The sequence below is a fragment of the Diabrotica undecimpunctata genome, chromosome 7, assembly GCF_040954645.1.
Source record: "Diabrotica undecimpunctata isolate CICGRU chromosome 7, icDiaUnde3, whole genome shotgun sequence".
Taxonomy (NCBI): domain Eukaryota; kingdom Metazoa; phylum Arthropoda; class Insecta; order Coleoptera; family Chrysomelidae; genus Diabrotica; species Diabrotica undecimpunctata.
In genome coordinates this window covers 62177672-62203778 of record NC_092809.1, presented here as the reverse complement: position 1 = coordinate 62203778, position 26107 = coordinate 62177672, and the positions used below count along the sequence as shown (strand labels likewise).

Sequence of the window (26107 nt, the reverse complement as noted above, 5' to 3'; positions counted from 1 at the left end):
GTCCTTTCCGATATTTTGGTTTTGCTCCATTTATGTCTTTAATGCCTAGCACACGCAGTTTATGTTGACATACAGTCTCAATTAAAATCCGTTGTAAAATTTGTAAATAATATCTAAAATTCTGACGTACGTTTCTTTGTTAACAATATTCCTATGAGTTTGTCATCCATACGAGTAACATTTACAGAATTTTTGAAACATCATTTTTTTTTCTATCGTTATAACATTATTTAGATAGCGTGTGAAATGCCTTGTTTTGTATCAATCATTGTTCGGTGAACCGTTTTAATTAACGGAATATTTGAGAATCGTTCAAGCTATTTCAGCGCGAGAGTTCCATCATATAAACCAGATAGTTTGGTATTAAAACATCAGGGAAAACCGTATTTTGCATGCAACTATATTTAAAATTATTTAATTTCATTCACTGACGCTCCGTTGATCCAAAAATAACTTCACAATTCACGCGTATAAGCCCATACAATGGAATTTGTATAAAAGTAGTAATTTTTATTTATAAGCGATATCGTGAGATTCCTAATGTAATTTTTATAATTAAATAAAATAATTGTCAGTAACAATTATCTATAATTTGTTTAATAATATATCTTAAATATTCTGATAAGATTGCATAATATAATTTTCCATTAAAAGAGCACCTTTTGTTTTCGAAAGTATTCTTTAAACTGCCCCAAAGAAGATGACATAGGTACTTTTAAATTTCAGCAAATCAAATTACTACACAAATCGTTCAGACATTTAGTAACCCCGCAGCATCCGTAAGGTCTTACCCTTTATGCATGTATAATAGTATGTACATGTATGTATATATTTTTGTAGATTGATGCGGATCTTTTCAACCCCGAAGCGGTGAGCCCAAATGGCTGGTAGGGAACGTCCTATGGTAGGACAGGTGTGAATAAGGTATAACCAAACAAACACTCTTCTGCCAACTTAAAACATGGCATACTAGCTGCAGCTATGCCATTACTGTAGATTTGTTAATTGAATATGTCCCACATATACAGACACACAGACACACAAACACATACATATAAACACTTTTTACACCATGGTCAGTAAGCAAATCACATATATCTGCACTACAACTGGCTCATCATACGGTCAGTTTTGTGTTACAACTACTGCGCTCCCTAATACATGGTACAGGAGAAAATGTGTTGCCTTAAGCGATGCCCCAGAGAGCTGGCGAGCTCTGGAGGATTATAGCCTTAACACGCTAAGGTTGTAAAGCCGCGCCTGACAATATTTCGTCCCAACTCTTCGTCCTAAATGAGTAACTCTACTGAGCTTAAAAATATAAAAACAACGGAAACGATCAGAGAGGTGATTCCAGTCGCGGATACTGTCTCCGCCACAAATAGTTAGCCAGAAGGTCTTGTAAGAGGAGCATACTCTGAGCCAGTTGTCAGAAAATGCAGTTATCTCTGGAACTCAACCGTAGAGGATGAAGAAAGTGGCAAAAATGGCTGCTGTGACATGAACCACACCCACAACAAGTACACATAAAACCAATGCTGGGGTACGAGCAAAACCCGAGTGTAAAAAGAGTCCTCGGGAAGAATACAATTAACCCCCCCCCCACGCAACCAAATCATATAGCAATATCCCAAAAGTATTTATTTAGCATGGCGGTGGCACTCAGACACCAGCCTGATCCTTAACTAGATCATGCTTAAGCAGGCCTGATCATTAACAAGCTGGAACAAGCACAGTGGATAAGGCTCCTATATCAGAAATCAGAATAAATATCTGCAGTTCCATAAAACAACGTGTAGCCCAGGGACCTTGTGAGCAATCTCAGAAACAGAGGGAGCATTCGACAATACCTCCTACAAACAACCACAGTAGCGATTCGTCTACAAGGAATATACGAAACAAGCTGCAGATGGAAAGACTTCATGCTGAGTCATATATATCATAAACTGGACATAGACGTTAATAATACACAATTTGGGTTTCGCAAAGGTCTAGGAATGCGTGAACCTCTTTTTTCACTTAAAATGCCGATCCAAAGGTGCCTGGACGTCAATCAAGATATGAAGTGTATACGAATTTTATTAGTAGTATATAGTAGACGAAATTGAAATTAGACGTGGGTGAGACAGGGATGCGTATTGCCGCCAATTCTTGTTAATGCCTACTAAAAGAGATCCTGAAAAAAGCTCTTGTGGGTGTAACAGCTGGAATGAAGATACATGGAGTTTCTATTAACATCATTAGATATGCAGATGACACTACCATCTTAGAATATCGAAAACTTAATGAAAAAATGAGAATCTTCTAAGGTGTACATCTTGGAACAATGATTAACTTTACAAATAATTCCTTTCAGGAAATCAAAATCAGAATAGAAAGGTTAGAGAAAAATTCAAAAAAATGAGAAGAGTGCCCTTCACAAGAGATTTAAAATTAGAGCTAAGAGTTAGGTTGTCGAAGTGCTACGTTTTCTCGACTTTGTTTGATGGAATGAAAGCTTGGAATGTTCCAATGAAAAAACTGGGAATCATTCGAGTTGTGAATGTATAGAAAAATTCTGAAAATATCGTGGATAGAACACGTCACACACAAAGAGGTTCTGAGAAGGATGAATAAAGAAATGAAAATCTTAAATACAATCAAAAAAAGAAAACTGGATAATCTCAGACATACTACACATGGAGAGGGATACAATTTGCTTCCACTGATTATGCCGGGAGAAATCCAAGTAAACAGAAGCATAGTGAGACGTAGCATATCATGGCTGCACAACCTGAGAGAATGGTACGGATGTACATCAAATGAACTTTTTCAGAGCAGCCATCTCTAAAGTCCGAATAGCTATGATGGTTACCGACCTCCGTCACTGAGCTGGCACTTGAAGAAGACAGGTAGCGAGTCAGGAAGATAGAAGGAGTCTTATTCCCTCTTTTGTGGAATCTGCTCTTGTGTCGGATGATACCTAGACTCAGTAACAGAAGGCATCATGTTCTGGGCTATGCGGATGACCTCGTCATGAAATTTACTACAAACACAATGTTTTCTATAAAACTCAGAGGTCGCTGGTTAAATGAATTTAAAGATAATAATGAAGAAAAAATGCAATATTTTAACTGTAAATAAATTAGTGAAAAATAGCAAATACAACTGTGAATAAATTACGAAATTAACTGGTCTTAACCCATACTGTTGTCTGTACAAAGAATATGAAAGAATATATTTCACCTTTTGAAATATTGATGTATTCGTAACGGACAGAAGAATTGGTCGCGGTGCGTCACGACGCCAGCCAAGGCACAGAAGGAAGGACGCCCCGTGTTACTGTTCGCTGTTTCGGTGTTGAAGTCGAAGTGTCGTCTGGAGACTTAAGATGGTCAGAAAGAACCCTCTAACCGTTACGTGGTGGTCCGTATACCAAGGGGGTATACCAATAAATCACTCTATTGTATTGCGATTTTGAGTGGCGATAATTTAAGTTAATTGTCACGGTAATACGATACTTTACTCTTGTGTGTATTGGCGACACAAAAATAACAAAAGAAGTCAAATTCTCCGTACTTAAAACATGATGAATGAGATAACCAGTTTAACAATTCGATTTTACGAAATAACAGGAAGCAATATATTTTAACAAAGTCGTTAGAATACAACATTGAATTAGATCACATTATAGTACAGCAAAAGAAAAATATTAAATGTAAAACATGAAAATAAATACCACATACTTTCCCAAACACAAATTTAGAGGAATGCCGTCTAAACCTAAATGGTACTCATGTTTGATGTGGTGAGTGATGTAAAGTATCTTGCGGTAATATTATATTCGCGGCTTATTTGGAATCAACAGATAGAACTTATAACCAAGAGAATGGTAACTACGTTGTTGGTAATCAAACGCAATCATGGAAAAATGTGAGAATTTATAACATAGTGGAAAAACCAACAATTACATATGAATCAGTGAATGTCAGAAAATTTCATCCTCAAGCTAAGCAAGGTACAAAGTCTTGCTCACCTTGGAATCATATGGGCTATAAGGAGCATACCAATGACAGATATGGAGGCCCTACTGAAACTCCCACCTTTACACAGAGAGAAGCTCCCGTAGGGTGTTAATTCCTTAGCTCTTGATGTTTTTACTAGATCAGTCCATACTGGAACGCGTAGTTTTCCAGTTTCTTTTTCAAAAAGGAGGCGAAAGCGACAGCCTTCACATATTTATGCTGATCACCATTTCTGTCAAACGGCTGTAGCTATCAAGCGTTGGGGAAAAAAACGCGGAAGCAATTAAAAATATTAAAAATACATGTTCCAAGGAAATTATGGTAAATATGGTATCAGGTTATAAACCTGTCAGATAATTTGTTAACAATTTAATTATTTAAATGAATGTATCTCCTAAACTAACTAATCTCCTAAAGTTAACTTTGATAGGATTGTTAGAACGAGAGTTATAATAAATTTCGTGAAAAACAATTGCAAAATAGGCATTCGATGCGGCTTTTCCAAGTCTAACTCAGCTTTTATACGTGCGATTAATTTTTTAAAACCACCTCATTTTTAAAAGTAATTGCTTTAGCTTTAAAACTTTGCAAAAATATTTTACCTTTATTAATAAAAAAGTTATAACAATTTTAAACATTAAATATTCCACTAAAAAGTTGCGAAATAATTTGTTTATAAGGGATTTAAACAAAATTAAGCTATAAACTTTAAAAATCTGTCTAAATGGAAGTTGTAAAACAACTCAAAACGAACATTTTAAGTTTTGGTAAATGTTTCTATATTAATGTTTGACCAATCTCGTTGAACTTTTAATGATGATCTCTGTGGAGCACAGTCAGCTTCCAGCGAATAAAAGAGATTTATTATTATAAATAAAACTTTATTGTTATAAATAAATAAGTTTTAGCAGTTTATACTCAAAATTTTCGTTAAAAAGTGGCCAATTAATTTGTTTATAAGAGTTTTAAACTAAATTGAGCCATAAACGTTGACAGTTTGGTTAATGGACATCATAGAACAATTCAAAACGAATATTTTAAGCTTTATAATATTTTTAAGCTTTTTAATAGTTATAAATTCTTTATCAATAAAAAAAAAGTAATTTTGCAAAGTTGATTTTAAAGCTGAAACAATTACCTTTAAAACGAGGGGTTTCTGAAAGTTAATCGCATGTAAGAAAGCTGAATTATACTTGTGAAAGCCCCATCGAATGTATATTTTGCAATTGTTTTTCACGAAATTTGTTATAACTCCGGTTCTAACAATCGGATCAAAATTTACCAAATGTCATTTTGTCCATTTTTTCAAACGGAACAATTTTCTTTTTGATAAAATGATATATCTCTAATAGTTTAGTATACCTTTACAATCATTTAAACAATTAAATTGTTAATAACAAATTATCTGACGGGTTTTCAGCTTGATATCCTCGAAAAATCGATTCTGCGCACCAAAAACATAAAAAAAGTCAAGATACCGAGGGGACATCAAAGTACATACTCAACCCCCCTGGCTCCTAGACTAATATTACTGTATAATATCGTCGTCGTCGCGGCAAAAGTCATTAAGTCCAAAATAAGAGATCTAAGAAAACGAATATTTTAGTTTTAATTGTTGTCTAAAATTCATCCTTATAAAAGTCAAGGAAAAAACCGATGCAATTGTACACGTCTAGTAATGCTTTGAGATCTGAATACATTTTCTTTTTTGAAATCATTGTTATTTGGTCAAAAACAATATTTAATGGACTTAGTGATCTCTGGCAAGTTGATAAAAGGTAAATATAGTGAATTAGTTAAACACATTATGAACATTATTTATTACTTAAATTAAAGTAACTCACTAAAATAAACACATTTAGAGAAATAAAAACTAAAATTCAATGAGCTTAGATTTGCTGTTCGTCTTCGCTTCTCTCTGATTCACTATCGCTATAAATACTGGGATCAGTATTTCTGTCAATAACTGATTTGGAGGTTGGCAGAGACGAATACCAAGCATGGAACTCCAAAGGAATAACGTCGGTAGTGCATAATTTCTGTAAATCATTAAATTTTGCTAATGAAATTGGACGCATACCTAGGTAAGCTTGTTGAAGTTATAGGGAGGCTTGTGTTGGAGGTCTTCCTCGTCCATAAATATTTAGTTCAAAGTAGGGACCGTAGTGCTCGTAGCGATATTTGATGATACCTGGATATTCCCTCTCCATTCTGAAACATTTTATTTGCAACCACCTAACTTTTTCACCAGATGTATTTATTATCACAAGTAGTTTCCAGTTAATAAAATCTGAATATTGTAGCTCATGGATTACAGAAGGGTCCTTCTTTTTGATGCCTCTTTTAGACTTAGCTTTGACAAAAATATTTTTCCAGTCATGAAGCGTGTATACTGCTACATACCTCTTTTCTCTCTCGATGGCGCTATGCATACTGTCGCATTCGATCATCGTATGTCCTGACTCTAGAAACTTCTGCTCGAGAACAGTAATATTGTGGCCAGATAACACATGAACAAAATAGTACAACATTGCGATGACAAATTGATTCCTGTTTTGTCCCTCACGAGTATCGGAAAACAATGATACTTCGGTGACTCTCGCAGGGAGGTTTTTTAAATAGCGATACAAACATGTCGCAATTTCTAAGCTTCCTCTGGCATCATTAAGTTCAGTCCAGGTAAAACAGTGTGCATTATTTGAGTGAGCTCCTTCATAAATGCATAAATTAAAGGCAGATAATTTTCTACTGTAGTATAAGGGTGATACATCACTATTTGGTATTTGCAGCACACTTTGAAGGTCAAAAGTAGCAGTGACAAAATCAGGATTTTCAGTTGCTCTTTTCTTATCGCTGTCCTTAGCAGCATTGCCTTTTCGCGCTGTTTGTGTTCGTTACAGACTTGCTGTAAATTTATTTTGTCCTCACCTGTTGCTAATTTATATCTTCTTCTTTAAATAACAAACGTTTGTTACAGAAAGAGACAGCAAATACAAAATAAATTTTATCGTTCGTTAACTGATACTCTTTACTAGTATCTGCTCCATCGTAATCAGGCAAACATCATTACGTCCAGTTAGTGACTTCTGCCTGATAACAAAATGGTAATTTTGCACTTAAGTATCTTCAATGCTGTAGGCAGCCAACTCTACGTGCTTTGTAGGACTTAGTGATATCTGCCAGACTGTGAAAATTGATATTGTGAATCGATCAGTACACTTAACTCAACAATTTTGACAAAAATGGACTTAGTGAGTTTTGCCGTGACGACGACGATATGATAAATTTTAATTACCTTAAGGTATTTATTACGCATTAGATCATACGTTTTTAATGACAGTTTTTGTTATTTTTTTTTAGCTGAGTTGTACAAATTGCTTATATATTCCCACGAAAAAAAGTTTTACCATTGTTTAGTTTTACTTATTAAGTACATGTTATAAAATATTATCTTCACTATTTCATTAAAAAATTCGCTGACTAGTTTTTATCGCAGGTGAATTATTCACCTATTTGTGAACAAAATTGTAGAACTTTCATAAGTAAATTGATTATTATTCAAATTATACATATGTTTACTCCTAGTAAAACTAGTTTAAACAGTCAATTATATAAATGGTTGATATATTATGTCGTCAGCAAAACATAATACGAGTATTTGTTATATATAACACGTTATCGCGTAATAATAAACCAATATTTCTGCGCCTTCTTTTCAATATTAAAATATTTTAAAGCCTGTTCCAAATATCTGGTGGTCTAATAATCCTGCTTTGCTGATTAGGGCGCTGCGGTTTAAAAAAAACATTAGTTCTAGGAAATCTAACCTTTTTGTATACTTGTCAATTAATTCGCGTTCTCAAACGACTATAGATTATAATAAAGACTAAAGATGTCGGACGAAATATGGGTATCGTTTGTTGACATTGTAAATTTGATCTTCTTTTGGTGCCTATCGTATGTGGATGTTGGCAATCACGTTGGTTCATACAACTTTGTTGACAGCTGCTCTAAATAGATGTATTGTAGTCATTCCTGCCCACTGTCTGATGTTCTTCAACCACGATGTCTTTCTGCACCCTTGAGATCTTTTGTCTTCTATATTGCCTTGTAAAATTAGTTGATACTTCTCATTGCGCATCACATGCCCTAAGTATGTCATCTTTCTGATTTTCACGATACGAATAATTTCCAGATCTTTATTCATACGTTGGATCACGGTGTTGTTTGTAACATGATGGATATGGGAAATTCTGGGCATGCGGCGGACATTTCGAAGGCTTCTAATCGTTTGGATGTTGCCTCCGTCAAGGTCCAGGCTTCTACTCCATATAAAAGGGTAGAAAATACATAGCATCGCAAGACTCATGTTCTTATATTAATGTTCAGGTGCATATTACATAAAATCCTCCTGAGGCGATTGAAGACAGCTCTCGCCTCTTCTATACAACATCTTATTTCCTATGAGTGGTCCCATTCCTTATTTAGGCTGCATCCAAGGTATGCAATTTTGTCAATTATTTTCAAGGGTTCATTATTAGCTGTGAATTGATGCTGTATTACGTCGTTTTTACTTACTACAAGAATTTTGGTCTTCTTAAAGTTTAATTTCATGCCGTATCTGTCACAGATTCCACTACACGGTCTATTAATGTTTGCAGGTCCTCCGCATTATTAGCAATCAAAACCGTATCGTCCGCATATCTTAAATTGTTTATGATTTCACCATTGATTTTTATAGCTTCTCTTAAACCATCAATAGCTTTCCAGAACAGCATTTCCGAGTAAGTATTGAACAACGTCTGTGATAAAATGCAGCCCTGACGTACTCCCTGTTTTATCGTGAATTCTTGTGAGGTTTCGTTGTCTACTCATACAGTTGCCCTTTGCTGTTAGTATAAATTTTTAATTAGACCTAAATCTTTGTCATCAATACTAAATTCTTTCAGTATCTGAAATAATTTTTGATGTTGCACCTTGTCAAATACTTTTTCAAAGTCTATAAAGCATGCGTAGACTTCGCAATTTACGTCTCTAGCTCTTTGTATCAATACTTGTATGGAAAATAGGGCCTCTCGCGTTCCCAGTCCGCTTCTAAACCCAAACTGAACACTGCTAATGTTTTCTTTAAGTTTTCTATATGCGAGAGTGAATAACAGAAAGAAGGATTTTGAGTGCATGGCTCATTAAGCTGAAAGTAAATTTGATAGCGAATTTTAAAAGACTCCCTAGTTGAAGGGCAAGCACGCTTATTATTTTTAAAATTTTATGAAATTTATACCAGTTTTAAACTCTAATTTATTCAAATTTTTGACATTTATCCCTATTTTATTAGTTATCTATTTTGACAGCAGTTGGCAGCACAGTCGTTTGAGAACGTGAGTGGAGCGATGAAGCCATCACTATATTTTTGACAGCTGCATAAAGTTAACGTGTTTGGAAAAATAGAGTATGCGGAGAAAACGATTTACTATCATTTTTGAACGTCGCAAATAGATAGAGTAGTTATAGTTATTTATTAAAGTAGATACCTAGACGGATTACCATTACGACAAATTGGGAAAATCAAGGTTAAACAAGCTAATCTGGCTTTGCAGCTTTGTGTGAGTGCTAGCCCAATTTCATTCCAATCGTCCCTGTGCATCGCCTTCCTCCGCCAAGCACGTATTCCCATATTTCTCATGTATTCGTCGATGCTATCAAAGAACTTTGTTCTGGATCCTCCTCTTCTCTGACTAATGGGTTTATCAAGAAGCGTTTGTCTAGCTATAGTTTGTTCCATCCGCATTACATGCTCTACCCACCTCAGACGTCCTACGATATCTGGGTATCTTCCATCTTTCTCATCACTTGTATCTTTCGTTATTTCCGGAAATTTCTATAAAATTTGCAAACAATATATAGAAATTGGACTACAGATTAGCGATCCGCAAATAAATCAATTTTTTCTTAATTATCAAAGAGGTAAATGTACGAAACAGGTGGTAAGATTAAACAAACAAATAGCCGAATATTTAAAGTTAGCAGATCCCAAATGTACACAGGTCAGTGTTTAAGACAAACTTCTGCCACTATTTTGGTAGATGCCGGTGGTGATTTAATGGCTCTTAAACGACATGGCGGATGGAAATCTTCAACAATGGCCGAAGGATATGTCGATGAGTCAATATATAATGAGACGTCAACAGCCAATAGAATTATAAATTCAATTGAAAGTAATTTACAGACCTTTACATACACTGAAAATACCAATGTTCAAAAAGAACACACCGTACAGTTTACGTCATCTCACCATTCACCACGTATTATTGAACAACTGCCAAACTCGGATAAGGGTATAGTTATAAATATTTGCAAAAATTTTACAATTAATTGGTATAAATAAATGTTTAATTTAAATTGTTCCCGAATTTTGTTAAATAAATAAAAGTTACTTGTTATACTTTTTATTTTTATAAATGAAAATAATCGTAGAAAGGTATAGTACACAACTTGAGTTGTAAGCTTATTACATGCTTGTAAAATTACTGCGCTCGCCGCTACGCGGCTCGCAACTCTTTTACTCGCATGTAATAAGCTTCTTACAACTCTCGTTATGTAATATACTATTTTCTACTCTCTTACTAGTAAATTGTATATTACCTACTATTTGGATGCTAAGTAAATACATCAATAGATACTGACACGTAATGACCAGCACGTAATAAAAAAAATTACGCTTCAGTTCTATAAAAATGTGTAATATCACATACGCCTTGTAAGTCAGTTGGTCAGTTACCATGGAAACGAATTAACAGACGTTATTTTGACAGATTAAAAATTATTAATCTGTCAGGGTAAATATAGTGCTAATTTAAATACAGATAAATAAAATGAATTCATCGAATAGTGAAGATGAATTTAGTAGCACACCACCCAATATTATGCAGTTAGCTGCGAACACTACCGAGAACCTATTACCAGAAAAATGTAAAGGAAGATATGAAAAGGTATATCAGCAATTTATGGATTGGCGTACAACAAATAATGTAAATTCATTTTCTGAAAACATACTCTTGGCTTATTTTGGAGAAATCACTAAGAAATTTAAACTATCCTCATTATGGGCAATATATTCTAAGCTAAGAAGTGTTATAACTTTGAAAAATAATGTTAATATTGAAAATTACCCGAAATTGCGAGCTTATCCAAAAAGGCAATCAGAATGTTTTAAAAACAAAAAATCTAAAATTTTACTTCCTGATAAAATAAAACTTGTTTTAAATGGAGCTCCTGATGTACAGTACTTGTTAATAAAATTTAAAAGTATAACATAACTGTGCCTACTTATAATACTTTTATTTTAAGGTTATTGCAATTATTGGAATATGTGGATCTTGTAGGAAACAAGAGTTAAAAAATCTTAAAATTTGTGACATTGATGATTTAAGTACCATGTTATTGGTTAAAATTCCTGATACGAAAACCAAAATATGTAGATCTTTCGTTATTTCCGGAAATTTCTATAAAATCTGCAAACAATATATAGAAATTCGACTACAAATTAGCGATCTGCAAATAAATCAATTTTTTCTTAATTATCAAAGAGGTAAATGTACGAAACAGGTGGTAGGATTAAACAAAATAGGCGGTGTTCCTAAACAAATAGCCGAATATTTAAAGTTACCAGATTCCAAAATGTCCACAGGTCACTGTTTAAGACGAACTTCTGCCACTATTTTGGTAGATGCCGGTGGTGATTTAATGGCTCTTAAACAACATGGCGGATGGAAATCTTCAACAACGGCCGAAGGATATGTCGATGAGTTAATAAATAATAAAACGTCAACAGCCAATATAATTATAAATTCAATTGAAAGTAATTTACAGACCTTTACATACACTGAAAATACCAATGTTCAAAAAGAACACACCGTCCAGTTTACGTCATCTCACCATTCACCACATATTATTGAACAACCGCCAAACTCGGATAAGGGTATAGTTATAAATAATTGCAAAAATTTTACAATGAATTGGTATAAATAAATGTTTAATTTAAATTGTTCCCGAATTTTGTTAAATAAATAAAAGTTACTTGTAATACTTTTTATTTTTATAAATGAAAATAATCGTAGAAAGGTATAGTACACAACTTGAGTTGTAAGCTTATTACATGCTTGTAAAATTACTGCGCTCGCCGCTACGCGGCTCTCGCGCAACTTTTTTACTCGCATGTAATAAGCTTCTTACAACTCTCATTATGTAATATACTATTTTCTACTCTCTTACTAGTAAATTGTATATTACCTACTATTTGGATGCTAAGTAAATACATCAAAACAGATACTGACACGTAATGACCAGCACGTAATAAAAAAAATTACGCTTCAGTTCTATAAAAATGTGTAATATCACATAAGCCTTGTAAGTCAGTTGGTCAGTTACTATGGAAACGAATTAACAGACGTTATTTTGACAGATTAAAAATTATTAATCTGTCAGGGTAAATATAGTGGTAATTTATGAATTCGAATAGTGAAGATGAATTTAGTAGCACACCACCCAATATTATGCAGTTAACTGCGAACACTACCGAGAACCTATTTCCAGAAAAATGTAAAGGAAGATATGAAAAGGTATATCAGCAATTTATGGTTTGGCGTACAACAAATAATGTAAATTCATTTTTTGAAAACGTACTCTTGGCTTATTTTGGAGAAATCGCTAAGAAATTTAAATTATCCTCATTATGGGCAATATGTTCTATGCTAAGAAGTGTTATAACTTTGAAAAATAATGTTAATATTGAAAATTACCCGAAATTGCGAGCTTATCTAAAAAGGCAATCAGAAGGTTTTAAAAACAAAAAATCTAAAATTTTACTTCCTGATAAAATAAAACTTGTTTTAAATGGAGCTCCTGATGTACAGTACTTGTTAATAAAATTTAAAAGTATAACATAAATGTGCCTACTTATAATACTTTTATTTTAAGGTTATTGCAATTATTAGAATATGTGGAGCTTGTAGGAAACAAGAGTTAAAAAATCTTAAAATTTGTGACATTGATGATTTAAGTACCATGTTATTGGTTAAAATTCCTGATACGAAAACCAAAATATGTAGATCTTTCGTTATTTCCGGAAATTTCTATAAAATCTGCAAACAATATATAGAAATTCGACTACAAATTATCGATCTGCAAATAAATCAATTTTTTCTTAATTATCAAAGAGGTAAATGTACGAAACAGGTGGTAGGATTAAACAAAATAGGCGGTGTTCCTAAACAAATAGCTGAATATGTACACAGGTCACTGTTTAAGACGAACTTCTGCCACTATTTTGGTAGATGCCGGTGGTGATTTAATGGCTTTTAAACAACATGGCGGATGGAAATCTTCAACAACGGCCGAAGGATATGTCGATGAGTCAATAAATAATAAGACGTCAACAGCCAATAGAATTATAAATTCAATTGAAAGTAATTTACAGACCTTTACATACACTGAAAATACCAATGTTCAAAAAGAACACACCGTACAGTTTACGTCATCTCACCATTCACCACATATTATTGAACAACCGCCAAACTCGGATAAGGGTATAGTTATAAATAATTGCAAAAATTTTACAATGAATTGGTATAAATAAATGTTTAATTTAAATTGTTCCCGAATTTTGTTAAATAAATAAAAGTTACTTGTAATACTTTTTATTTTTATAAATGAACATAATCGTAGAAAAAGTATAGTACACCACTTGAGTTGTAAGCTTGTTACATGCTTGTAAAATTACTACGCTCGCCGCTACGCGGCTCGCGCGCAACTTTTTTACTCGCATGTAATAAGCTTCTTACAACTCTCGTTATGTAATATACTATTGTTCACTTTGTATGACACTTTTCACAGCATTTGCTGAGTATTATATATATTTTGCGTCATTTGTTCTTGACTGTAATCGATTTTCTTGGCGTATAAAATAAATTTGTCTTCTCGTTCTTGGCTTATGCCGGGACTGTTGTTTACATAGTAGACATAATATGTGTAGTAGATTATGCACCGTATTCGTTCTGTGCGTGACTGACGCGACGCCTACCGCCTTCATCTGACAGTTTTGGACCTCCCAATTTGAGTTAAACTTTGAGTTTTAAAATTTGAGTTTTAATTTATGTTATAATCTATTTCTAATGAGTGTAGAGTAATAAAATCTCATGAAGTATTCAAAAGCGCTACAGGGTAATCCGTCAATAATCCGTCAATAAATTCCGTCCGCATTGCAAAATTCTGTCGTTTCATAAAGAGCAGGTAGGTATCACCCTGTTTTAAGGGATTAGTCCATTGTTATCGACAGATAAACACTGAGCCAGAGGCGCGCTAGTGGGTTAATTGACAAAAGAATATGCATTCTTAAAAATCATATTAAAGGAAATAAAAATGTAATACAGCAGAACAGTGTTATTAAAAAAATATAAAATGTAACAATAAAATATATACGAACCGAAATCGGGAAATACTCACAAACACACACGAATGAACTTTACATATTGAAACACTTGTGGGGAGTTTAAATCAATTTATTCACAAAAACTACAAAAACTTTACTGGATACGTTATTACAATTCTACATCACTATAGTCTTCATCCGAAGAACTGTCATCATCCCCTGGTGTTATAATTATAGGGTCAACCACCTGATCGACCAAGTTGTCCAGTTCCCACATTTTATCTTCCTCTTTTAAAACATGCTGGATTGCTTTTTGCCAGTTTTCTGATGTGATTTCCATAATGGCTTGATCAAACAATACCTTGACATCTTTCATTTTAAATGTGGTATTGTGCCTTGCAACATATCCTTTAACTTGTGCCCATATAAGTTCTATGGGATTTAATTCGCAATGATATGGCGGTAGGCGTAGCACAGTTACTTTATACTTTTCTGCTACATCTTCTACGGCATATTTTATGAAGCGAGATTTATGTTGTTTTACTACGGCTAGTAGTTCCTTCTTTATTGAATTCGTCTCAAACTGAATACCTTTATTTGACAGCCAGTTAATAATTTCTTGCTTTCTCCAAGCTGAAGTTGGTACCTTCTCTATGCGCCTTGAATGGTAGCTTGCATTATCCATAACCACGACCGAATCAGCTGGAAGAAATTTTAACATTTCCCCGAAGTAGTCTTCGAAGACATCCGAATTCATGTCCTCATGATAATCTCCCGTCCGACACGACTCAAAGCTTAACAAACCTTCTTTTAAAAATCCTTCTTCGCTTCCAATGTGAGCAATTATAAGCCTCTTCCCTTTTCCCGAAGGCACTTTAATACCCGTCGAAAGGCCTTCTATGAAAGCTTGGCGAGCACTTGTTACATTTTTATCTTGCCACATTTTTTGGACTATATAACCTTCGTTTATCCACGTCTCATCAAGATAAAAAATTTTCTTGTGCTCTCTGCGGTACTGTTTTATAGTTCTCAAATATTTTCGTCTCCAGCAAATGATTTCATCACTTTCCAGTAATAGTGCCTTTCGATTGTGCTTTTCCCAGGAAAAATTCATACTTTTTAAAGTTTTCCATAAAAGTTTTCTGGATATCAAATTAATATCGTTATCTTGGCTTATCTCCATTAGTATTTTGTCAAGGGTGGGTATTTCCTTTTTAAAATAAAACGAATGAACTTTTCTTCGAATGTCACGTTTGGTGTCTTTACCTAAGATTTTTATTGGTCTTCCTGATTTTCTCTTGCATGGACTTAACTGGCCTGATATCTTTCTTTCTCGCAATAATTTAAAAATCGTGGACTGTCCAATTTAAAATTATAACTTTTTCACTAACAGATAGCGGAGAATTTTTTACACCTCTTTTCTTTGGAGTAAATGTCGCCATTTTATAACTTTTTTACTATTTCTATATCACAATATTACTGTACGTTTAATTGGTGTAGTAACAATTACTAACTCGAATGTCGAATGATAATAATAAAATAAAAGAGGGATTATAATGAAAGTGTAAGTAAAACCTCATTACGCGTTATTAGTCTTCATGTTGATTTATTTTAGTTCTTAGTAATATTAGGAGGTGCGTCATACCCTTATCAGTTTCTTCTAATGCTTTTATTTGTTCAGTAAGGAAGTGAATTTGTTTTTATAAATAAAAATGTAATTAGCTTTAATTACCATATAATGGAATACGAGTTTGAAGAATAAGTTAATCGAAAAATTAAATAAAATTGGTTATCACAAAATATCCAAAATATGATATTTTGAGGTACATCAATTTTTGACGACGAAGTTGACATCCGTCCATTTGCCTACGCCCATGACGATACCGAAATTCAGGCAAATTTTATGACACTTCATGATTTATTACTCTACACTCATTTGAAACCAATTATAAATACATACGAAATTGACAGTTTGACTGGGTTTCTAAAAATTCATCATAATTTATCTTTTTAACCCCAAACGGAAAAGAAAGGGAAAAATCTAGTACTGGCAAATCAAGTTTTTCATGTGGAAGAGCATGTAATTAAAAACAATAATAGTAAAAGTTATGATATAAAAGCTAAAGTCATCAGGCAGACTGCAGTTAGTTTAAAGCCTTATGAAATATCATTTAAGGTAAATTATTTAAATTTTTCCTATTTCAATTGCATAAAAATGAAATTATGTGATATTTACTTTTTCATATTAATAGCACGAATACATTTTTTCTTCTCTCCAATTTATATGTAATCTTTGTAAACCTATAAAAACAACACTCATGTATTTGCACCCATTTTTGATAAAATTTATGCGTAAAAAGATAGGTCCAATTTTGTCATATTTCGCCGCTACGCACGCTGGCATCGTTTTAAGGTACCCCTACCATAGTTACGCACGGAGCGAATACAGCAACGCAAAAGTTGGATTTTCTGACACTGGCACCTTTGTAGTAAACTGTGGATTTGCCTCAAGATTTTATGCATTCACAGCATAGGTAACCATGTTTTCATAATACCTTATAGAAACCATTTAACGATCAAATGTTCTTTTTATCCATAATTTTAAACAAAATCTAACATTTTAGTTTATGTTTAGGTAATTAAAGAGTAATCGCAATTTTATATTTTCAGTTATCTGACGAAGTTAATCGAAAAAAGACCGAATACCAGAAATATCTAGAGTTATACAAACAAATGAGGTGCAAGTTTGAAGAACACTATATTAAATGTAAGTATCATGTGTTTATTATTTTATTCGATATTGATAATTTAATCCAATCAGATCAACAGGTATCTCCGTCAATTTTTGCACTTTTCTTATTGCACAGAGCCGATTCCATGGTGTTCCATGTATCATGTGAGCATATTTTCCTACATCTCGCATTTCATAAACATCACTCTGGACAGTGGCGGATCTAGACATTTACCTTGGGAGGAGAACTTACAATGAAACACCAACCAAAAGACACAAAAAGATAAACCCAAACTACACAAAAGACATAAATATAGTAGGTTTTCTTTAATTTTTGACCTTCTTGTGGGGGGGGGGGGGATTATATTCCGTAGTCGCCCTTGACTCTGTATCAATTATTGCAATTACGGCTTTTCTATTTCATCCTTCTTTATCAGTTTTAGTAGCTATTAGCTTCTTCTTCCAGGTGCCTTGTCTGGTCTTCCGAACGTTCACGATCGCTATAGTTAGAGTTTTTTGTCTTCTGCCATTTGAAAAGGTGTCCAGTACCCCATATGCCAGTCCAGCACTTCGTCTGCCAGTATATTTTTGCCTGTTTCGAAGTAGTAATTGTTATTTTCTTCCAAGTTCCGTCGACCTTCGATTTTACCCTTGACTATTAGTTGTATTATATGGAGGGTAGATAAAATTAGTATCTATACAATATGTCAAACATGAAGATTCCTAAATAAGAGAGTTTATAAATATAGGGTGCTGGATACAAATATGAGAGCTTTTACCTGTAATACAGAAATGTCTTAAACACTAACGGTTCAAAAAGCTATCCAAAGGTACGAAAAATTTATTAAATGAAAGAGAAATACAAACAGAAATCCTAGACCTAAAATACTACCTACTAGCTAAAAGTCTTTGAAATATCTGTGCACTATTGTTCAAGTCACTATCAGGTAGATCCTGATGGTAGAGACACAGAATAAATAACAATCAGAATGCCCACTCTGTTTGTCAAGATAAGTACGCACATCTCGTTCGCGCAACCAGTGCTGTTCAGTGAAATTTTATCTCGTGTGCATAATAGAAAAATTAACCCGGTTTTATTGATTTACGGCAACCATAGACATAATGTGCAATATTTTATGCCGTACTTTTGGTTTAAGAACAGATTAAATTATTTCAAATTTACTAAATTATTAATCCCTAAAAATTTAAATTATGGTTCTTTCGTAGCTTGTCACAAATTTCTCAATTCGAGCCTGTGTTTCCGTTTAAAATATGGCGATCGCGTGCTGACACACTTCAAAAACTTCAAAGGCGGCATCTGAGAGTGGGCATTCTGATTGTTATTTATTCTGTGGTAGCGATGTGAAGATGTGGCAATCCTAGGTGTCTAAGAGTCAAAAAACTATATGAAATTTTCTTACACAAACTTGTTGGTTTACTTAAAATGAATTTTTGTGGGTAGTCTCTCTCTTCAATCCTGACCCCAGGAGAGAGTGTAGTGGTCATAGTGATGTCGTGTATTGTCCGTCCCTAAAGATCTCTGTCTAGTCATTTTTTTAACTCATGCATAGGTCTTTTGTTTATTATTGTAATTTGGTCGATCCATCTTGCTGAGGATCTTCCTCGTGATCTTAGGCCTTCGACTTTTCATTGGATAATAAGTCTTTCCATGTTTGTGGGTACTGCAAACTTATAATTGCTCTTATGCTAAAAGCGAGACTAATCTTTGACAGATCTGAGAGCACTATATATGTACATATATGTGGTGTAAATCTTTAACGTATTTTTGAGAGCATCTAAAACAGATGTTGTTTGGTGCTCGTTTTAATTCGCTCCGCTCTTTTAGGCAGTGATGCCTGGTGTTCGTAGAGTCTCTTTGATACTCTATTTTTTATGACACGGAGCACTAATATTGTTGTAATTCATATATTTATATTGTGAGGAATTAACAAATAATGTACTATTACGAATTAATAGTAATTAAATTATCACGAACTATTCCTTCAATAGCTCTGGCAATCAAATAAAATTTAAATAGTTGCAATAAATAATCAAAAACAATTTAAAGGTTGAGGTAAAACTAGGTGAAGAACTTACCGCTAATTACAATGATTTGCACTACTTTACGAAACAACGAACAAAACGAATTCAATATGAATGCATCGATGCACTAGCGGGTGCGTCTGTCCCTCTTAACGACTAAAACTCTTGTGTCTTTAGCGAGATGTGTTCCCAAGCCTCAGCGGTACTATTAGGATCGGATGAATACAGGGGAGGAAAAATGTATTGATTAATTTATACCCAAGAAGTGTAGAGCCCAGACAAAAATTTACCTAAGTTTCATATGCGATAATTATGCATGCTTCATTGATTACCATAAAACGTTCGATAAAGTAAAGTTCGACAAGCTTATGGAGATATTAAGAAATATTGGAATAAACACCTGTGATCTAAGAATTATTAGCAATCTTTACTGGAATCAAACATCTTCTATCACAGAATCCGATAATATCAAAATCAAACATGGGATCAGGCAGGGATATATACCATCACACCTGCTGTTCAACATTTACTCAGACGAAATCTGTCAAGAAGCACTAGAATATGTTTAAGCCGAAATTCGAATTAACGGAGAATGTATCAATAACATCAGATACGCGGAAGATACGGTGGTATTCGCTGACAGTTATGAAATCCTCAAGGAGTTAATGAATAGAATCACAGAAGTAAGTCAGCGATATGGACATAAAAATGTGTACAAATTAAAGGTGCAGTCAGACAAGGTTCTGCACTGAGCCCTATTCTTTTTAACATATACTCATAAGATAGTATTCCCAAACGCTCTCGAACGGACAAAGATGGCATAAAAGTGAATGCAGTATTGATTATTAACTTAAATTATGCCCATGGCATAATTATAATTAAAGACAGTTTGGAGAGCTTGCATTTTTACTTAACAAATTAGCTGAAGCAGATCTATTTGGCTTAAAAATTATCACCGAAAAAACAAAGATATTTGTGGTAAATCGAAGTTCAAATCAACCAGTACGCGTAACTTGTATACGGAACAAACAACTAAAGTTTCCAAGTTGTAGTACCTGATCAGCTGCATCGATAGAACTCTTAATCCTGATTTGGAAATCTTTCATATTTGGAAAATTTTCTAAAGTGCTACATGTACGTGGGTCGTCCGGAAAGTAAAGAACGATTGCGCGTCACGCGCGGCTCCGATCCCCCACCTCCACAATTTCGTTCCCGCCAGTTATAAATGTCTATTGTATCAGTGTGAGCCGTCTGATTACTGTGTGGTCACGTGATTTTGCTCTTTAACATTTGAAATGGTGGCACCCATTGAAAATCCCGCTAAATGTGAAGTACGCAGTGTGATTTGGTTTGTAAATGTAAGGCGGTAATTCACGTAGAGTTGCCTAAGGGTGAAACAATAAATTCTGAAGCCTATTGCGATAAATACTAAAACGTACAATACATAGCAAACGACGTGGCATGTCGATATTGGTGTGTCTGATTCAGCATAGAATTTAGCAAGAACGTCTACATTGGGTAATTTGTGTTTACGACTTCCGTAAGCTCTGATTTTAAATAATCTTCAAAAGTGATATCTTTCTCCAGCAACCATGTCTTAATTTGATCTTTATTTAACGCTTGTGTCGGAATCAGTTCTTTTCTCCCCGAATGGTACGAGGAGTTGTCCTTCACCACAACAGTTTTCTCTGAAAGATTAGGAAGCAGCTTCTCCTTAAACCATTGTTTAAATATAGGACCATTCATCTCATCATGATAGTCCGCTGAGTTTTATTAGCTAAAAACCAAAAAGCAATATATTTCACAAAGCAAAATTCACTACCCGCATGCACTATAACAATTTGGAGGCCTGGTTGTGTCGGCTGTTGTAGGCCTGTTGACAACCTCTTACCAAACGTATTCCCGACTGAAGTTACTGAGAGGTCCTTCCATTTTTTGAAAACACTATGTTCGACATTCACCAAAGTTTCATCTAAATAAACGACGGTGTATCTTTGGGAACGAAATTTTTTTATCTCACGCAAATACTGATGCCTCCATTTCAGAATATCGGGCCGTATTATCGTCGACTTTACTCTTCGTTTGCAAAAAAACAAAGTTCATTTCATAGAGTATACTCCACATTGTTGTGCGTAACATGTTTGGTAAATCTTTGTCTTTTTTAACCAGTACAAAACCTATGCCCAATGGCGCGGACAGCTTTTGAACTACTAACTACTGCGTCGTAAGTGAACTTTCTATTATTCACGCTACTTTTGGTACGTTTTCTTGTTTTTTTTTTTTACTGGCATTAGTCTTCCTTCCGCATCTTCTTTGCGTCTTTTAGAAATAGTACTAGAACCTACTCCCGCCATAGCACTTACTTTATCGATTAAACACTTTCTCCACTCTTTAAATTTAGATGATAATTAAATACATTTGTTTTGCACGGACGTCCAAGATATTACCTTGGCTTAATTTTTGAATTTCCATTTTTAATTAACATTAAAATGTGACTTCGGAATAACTACTAAACAACCACAAAGGCTTGTTATCATTATAGGTACGAGGTACGAAGATAATTAGTCTGTAATGACCATGATTCTAATAGCATGTTGTATTCTCACCGAAACACAATTAACCTGTCGTTAATATAATTAAAATAATATAAAATACAATTATCTTTTGTAAATAATATTTATTTCATTAAAATCATTTTCTCTACTTTTCCTCTCTTGTGTCCGATGGGCACTTCTGATCAGTTACGTTAGAAAACATTCATTTTAATTTATTTCTGTGAAAAAGAAAATACAAATACAACCCTGAATCGTGCTTACGCTCGTCTTGGCATCGGCGCACTTCTATCGTCCATAAGAAATACGTAGCCCTATCTACGCAACGTTTCGTTCTCAACGTGAAACACTACGGAAATTTTTTAAAAAGTTCCCAGAATAAAAAATTAAGTAATATAGGTGTCAGATATGTGGATTATCATTTTTAAAATCTAGCTCCCATTATCAACGAATTCTTAATATAATTATTTAAGTCAGAGGTAATTTATAAAGTTTATAAGATACTTAATTTAATTGTTAGTATGATTCACACATGATTTAAATGGTGCATTGTCTTTAGTTTTCGCAATGAAATGCACTAATTTCGTGGGACGATGGTAAGCAGGTGTCATAATAGGCGTTAAAAATAAAAAAATATCCGTCTAGTACGAGGGAAATGTGATTAGTTCATTTACAAAAATGAAGACTATTGGGTGTAGATCCGCTTATTTGACAGTAAGAACTTCAAAACAAAAAAATAAAGAGTGTGGTTTATTTGAGACTTACTTGTTGATCCAGTTCTGTAATTTTTTATGATTTTCCAATTAACTGTTCAATAGGTACTAATGGCTTGTTTTGGCAGATATTCCGGTTTTCTATCGTCCCAACACGTTATATAAAGGAAATAAAGACAAATAAATCTTCTCTTTTTTTTAATCTTACGAAAAACTCTTCGATATAATTAGACAACCTTTTGCTTTCCTTGGGCGTGGACTATTTTCCTAATATGCCATTTTAAAACATTCAGACTTTTTCCGATATGGCATTTTAAACGGTTCTGGTCCAATACAATTATGGCCTGACATCCATAACAAAATTTCTTTTTGAGCTTTGGTAGTTGCTTAAGGAACTGTTTGCAGATAAAGCTGTAAGTTGCATACTTAAGCCTGTTTAGCCCTTATGCTCACCTTTGATCTGGATGTTAAGTGAATTGGGTTTAATTTTATATTTATAAAATAAAACTCAATGTTCACAAATAAAAAATTAAGTTTGGCGATTAGGTTTCAGTTCGTAGAAAGCTATGCTTGTCGCAGCTACTATATGGAGAAGAAACTTGGATATTAAAATTCCAATACATAAAAAAATCGGAGGCAATCGAAATGTGGTCATACAGGCGTATTCTTAAAATTCCTTGAGCAGCTAAAATCACAAATGAAGAAGTATTAAGACGCATTGGACACAATAGAAAACGTCTGAAGACAATTAAAATAAGCAAAACATCCTACCTGTGGTAGGAAGAAAGAAAGTGATCGCCAACCTTCGTTAGAAGATGGACGAGAAGAAGTTAACAATTTTCATTTTGGTTAACTCACAGAACTGTTCTATATCGAGGAAAGACCTCTTGCGAGTATATCATCTAAAAATTATTCTGTTAATTCTTACCAGTTCTTTAAAATATTTTTTGCAGCCCTAATCAGTATTAGCTTAAAACTCCAGATATGAAGGTCTTTGCTCTGTTTTCTACATCTAAGGTAGTTTTGAACGCTGATTTGTATAGGGTGTACTTCCACCTAAAAATGAAGGAGAAACAACTGCATATTGACTGACGTATAATAAAAGAAGTACAAAAACTTTAAAATAAAACTTGTCTAGTTAACATAGAAAATCACGAAGGAAAAGACAAAATTATTTCGAACAAAAACAAACAAAATCGAAAAAATGAGCAAATCTACATTAACAAAAATCTAACTAAAGAAGAGATGAGATTTGAAATGTTAAATTTGGAAATTGACTATGAGTTCTGTGTTCAAGAGCCATGACCTCACCCTAGACACACAAACAAGGCTCCTTAAATGTTATGTGTACTCAGTGCTTCTGTACGGAGTAGAAACGTGGACATTGAAGGTGGAAACTCTATCAAAACTTCAGGCTTTTGAGCTATGGTCATACAGAAGGATCCTGAAGATACCATGGAGAGACAGAGTCACCAATGAAGAAGTACTGCGGAGGATGAATACAACTGCGGATTTGGTCAACATCGTGAAGAGCCGTAAGCTGCAGTACTTGCGACATATAATGAGAAATCAAGGCAGATACGAGCTACTTGCAAGGTAAAATTGAAGGAAAAAGGGCCCCAGGACGAAGAAGAATATCCTGGCTTGCTAACCTGAGAGCATGGTATAGAAAGACCTCAACAAAGCTATTTCGTATAGCAACCAACAAAGTCATCATAGCCAAGATGATCGCCAACGTTCGGAACGGACAGGCACCCTAAGAAGAAGAAATTTGGAATAAGAGCGAAAGAAGAAAAGAAAAGAAAACAGACAAAATAGAATACAAAAGATAATTATAGATGGAAACGATGTAAGTAGAATAAGGATAAGAACATATTGGAAGAAACCAACCCAACAGTTTAAAAAAAAACACAATACAAATAAATCAAAAGAAAAATGACCTAGAAATGGTAACAGACACGAAAATTGTAAATAGTATATCTGACTAAGTACATTGATAAATCAAATGGGAAGAGAAAAAATATAGACTTAGAGTCAACGATTTGCAGAGTCATTATGCATCACAAAGAAAATATAGCAATATCACCTGGAATATAACGAAATAAACGGGAAAGAAGTGGAGTTTGCATCTTCTTTTCCTTTTAGTGGCGACTCCACTAATGAAGATTGGCTATAACCATTGCAAATTCGTCTCTATCTTCTTCTTTTCTTAAAGGCTTCTGTGAGTTTATCCCGGTCAAGTCGCGAATGTTTTTCAACCAGGATATTTTCTGTCTACCAGGACCTCTATTTCCTTCGATTTTACCCTTCATAATCAGCTGCAACAACTCGTACCTATCATTTTTAAGTATGTGCCTCAAATATCTTTCTTCTCTTTTTAATGGTGGTCAAAAGTTCTCTGTTTCTTCCCATTCTGTGCAACACCATTTCGTTCGTAATATGATCGGTCCATGGTATTTTCAAAATCCTTCTCAAAAGCCACATCTCAAAAGCTTCCAGCTTTCTCATTAAGCTAACATTAACAGTCCAAGCTTCGGCATCATAAAGAATAATAAAGTGGATTATAACATTTTACCATCCGATATCGGATTTGCAGATTGAGTCTTTGGTTACTCAGAAATTTCCTCATCTTCAAAAAGGCTGCTCTTGATTGCTCTATTCTTGATCGAATTTCTGATTTCGGATTTAGATCTTCAGTAATCCATACTCCTAAGTAATCGTTAGTATAATTTTGTCCACTTTTTCAATATCTTCATTTTTTATCCGGATCCTTACTGATAACTTTACCCCTCTTACTGATAAGCATGATTTTTGTTTACTTTATGTTTATTGTTAAACCAAACTGTTCCCCAGAATCACAAATTGTGTTTAGGAGCCTCTGCAGGTCTTTCTCACTTTCAACTGTAATGACTGTATCGTCGGTATAACGCATGTTATTTATATTTACACCATTTACCTATCTTGATCTCTTCTGTACAGTTTACAAGTGCGTCTGTAAATAATTCTTCGGAGTATATATTAAATAGTAATGGTGGAAGTATATAGCCTTGTCTCACCCCTCTACTTATCTGTTGCGCATCTGTGCTATTTCCATATAAGGTTACCACAGCCTTTTGGTTCCAATACAGATTTCTCACTATGTTAATATCATGTTTGCCGAGTTCTTTTTGCTTTAGAAATTCCACGAGAATTTTATGTTTAACTTTGTCGAGAGCTTTTTCATAGCCTAAATGCGATGAAAAGATCTTTTTGTTGATCTCGACATTTTTGAGCAAGAGTTGTGAAACTATACAGAGCTTCTACTGTTCCGAAGCCATTACGAAAACCAAACTGTCTATTACTTATATTCGCTTTACACTTTCTAAATATTCTTGCATGTATAACCTTAACAAATGCTTTCAATGGTTGTGACATTAAGCTATTAAGCTGATTAATCTATAGTCTATATATATATATATATATATATATATATATATATTTATATATATATATATATATATATATATATATATATATATATATATCTATATATCTATAGTAGCCTTTCTGTAGCTGTATCTCACCAGATTTGTATATGTTGTTCTTCTTCTTCTTCTTCTTTTTATATAGACATGACTCTGTCTGTTTTTCAATGTGCC

The 26107-nt window shown here is 33.9% G+C and overlaps 1 protein-coding gene across 2 annotated transcripts in view; it reads left to right on the top strand.

The window, feature by feature from the left end:
- The window catches only part of FER (tyrosine-protein kinase Fer), a 178938-nt gene that overhangs the window by 76988 nt on the left and 75843 nt on the right, over window positions 1-26107 (top strand). For both annotated transcript variants that reach the window (XM_072537447.1, XM_072537448.1), the window contains exon 3: window positions 17101-17197. In XM_072537447.1, the coding sequence (XP_072393548.1) occupies window positions 17101-17197 (97 nt within the window). The remainder of the gene's footprint in view (window positions 1-17100; window positions 17198-26107) is intronic.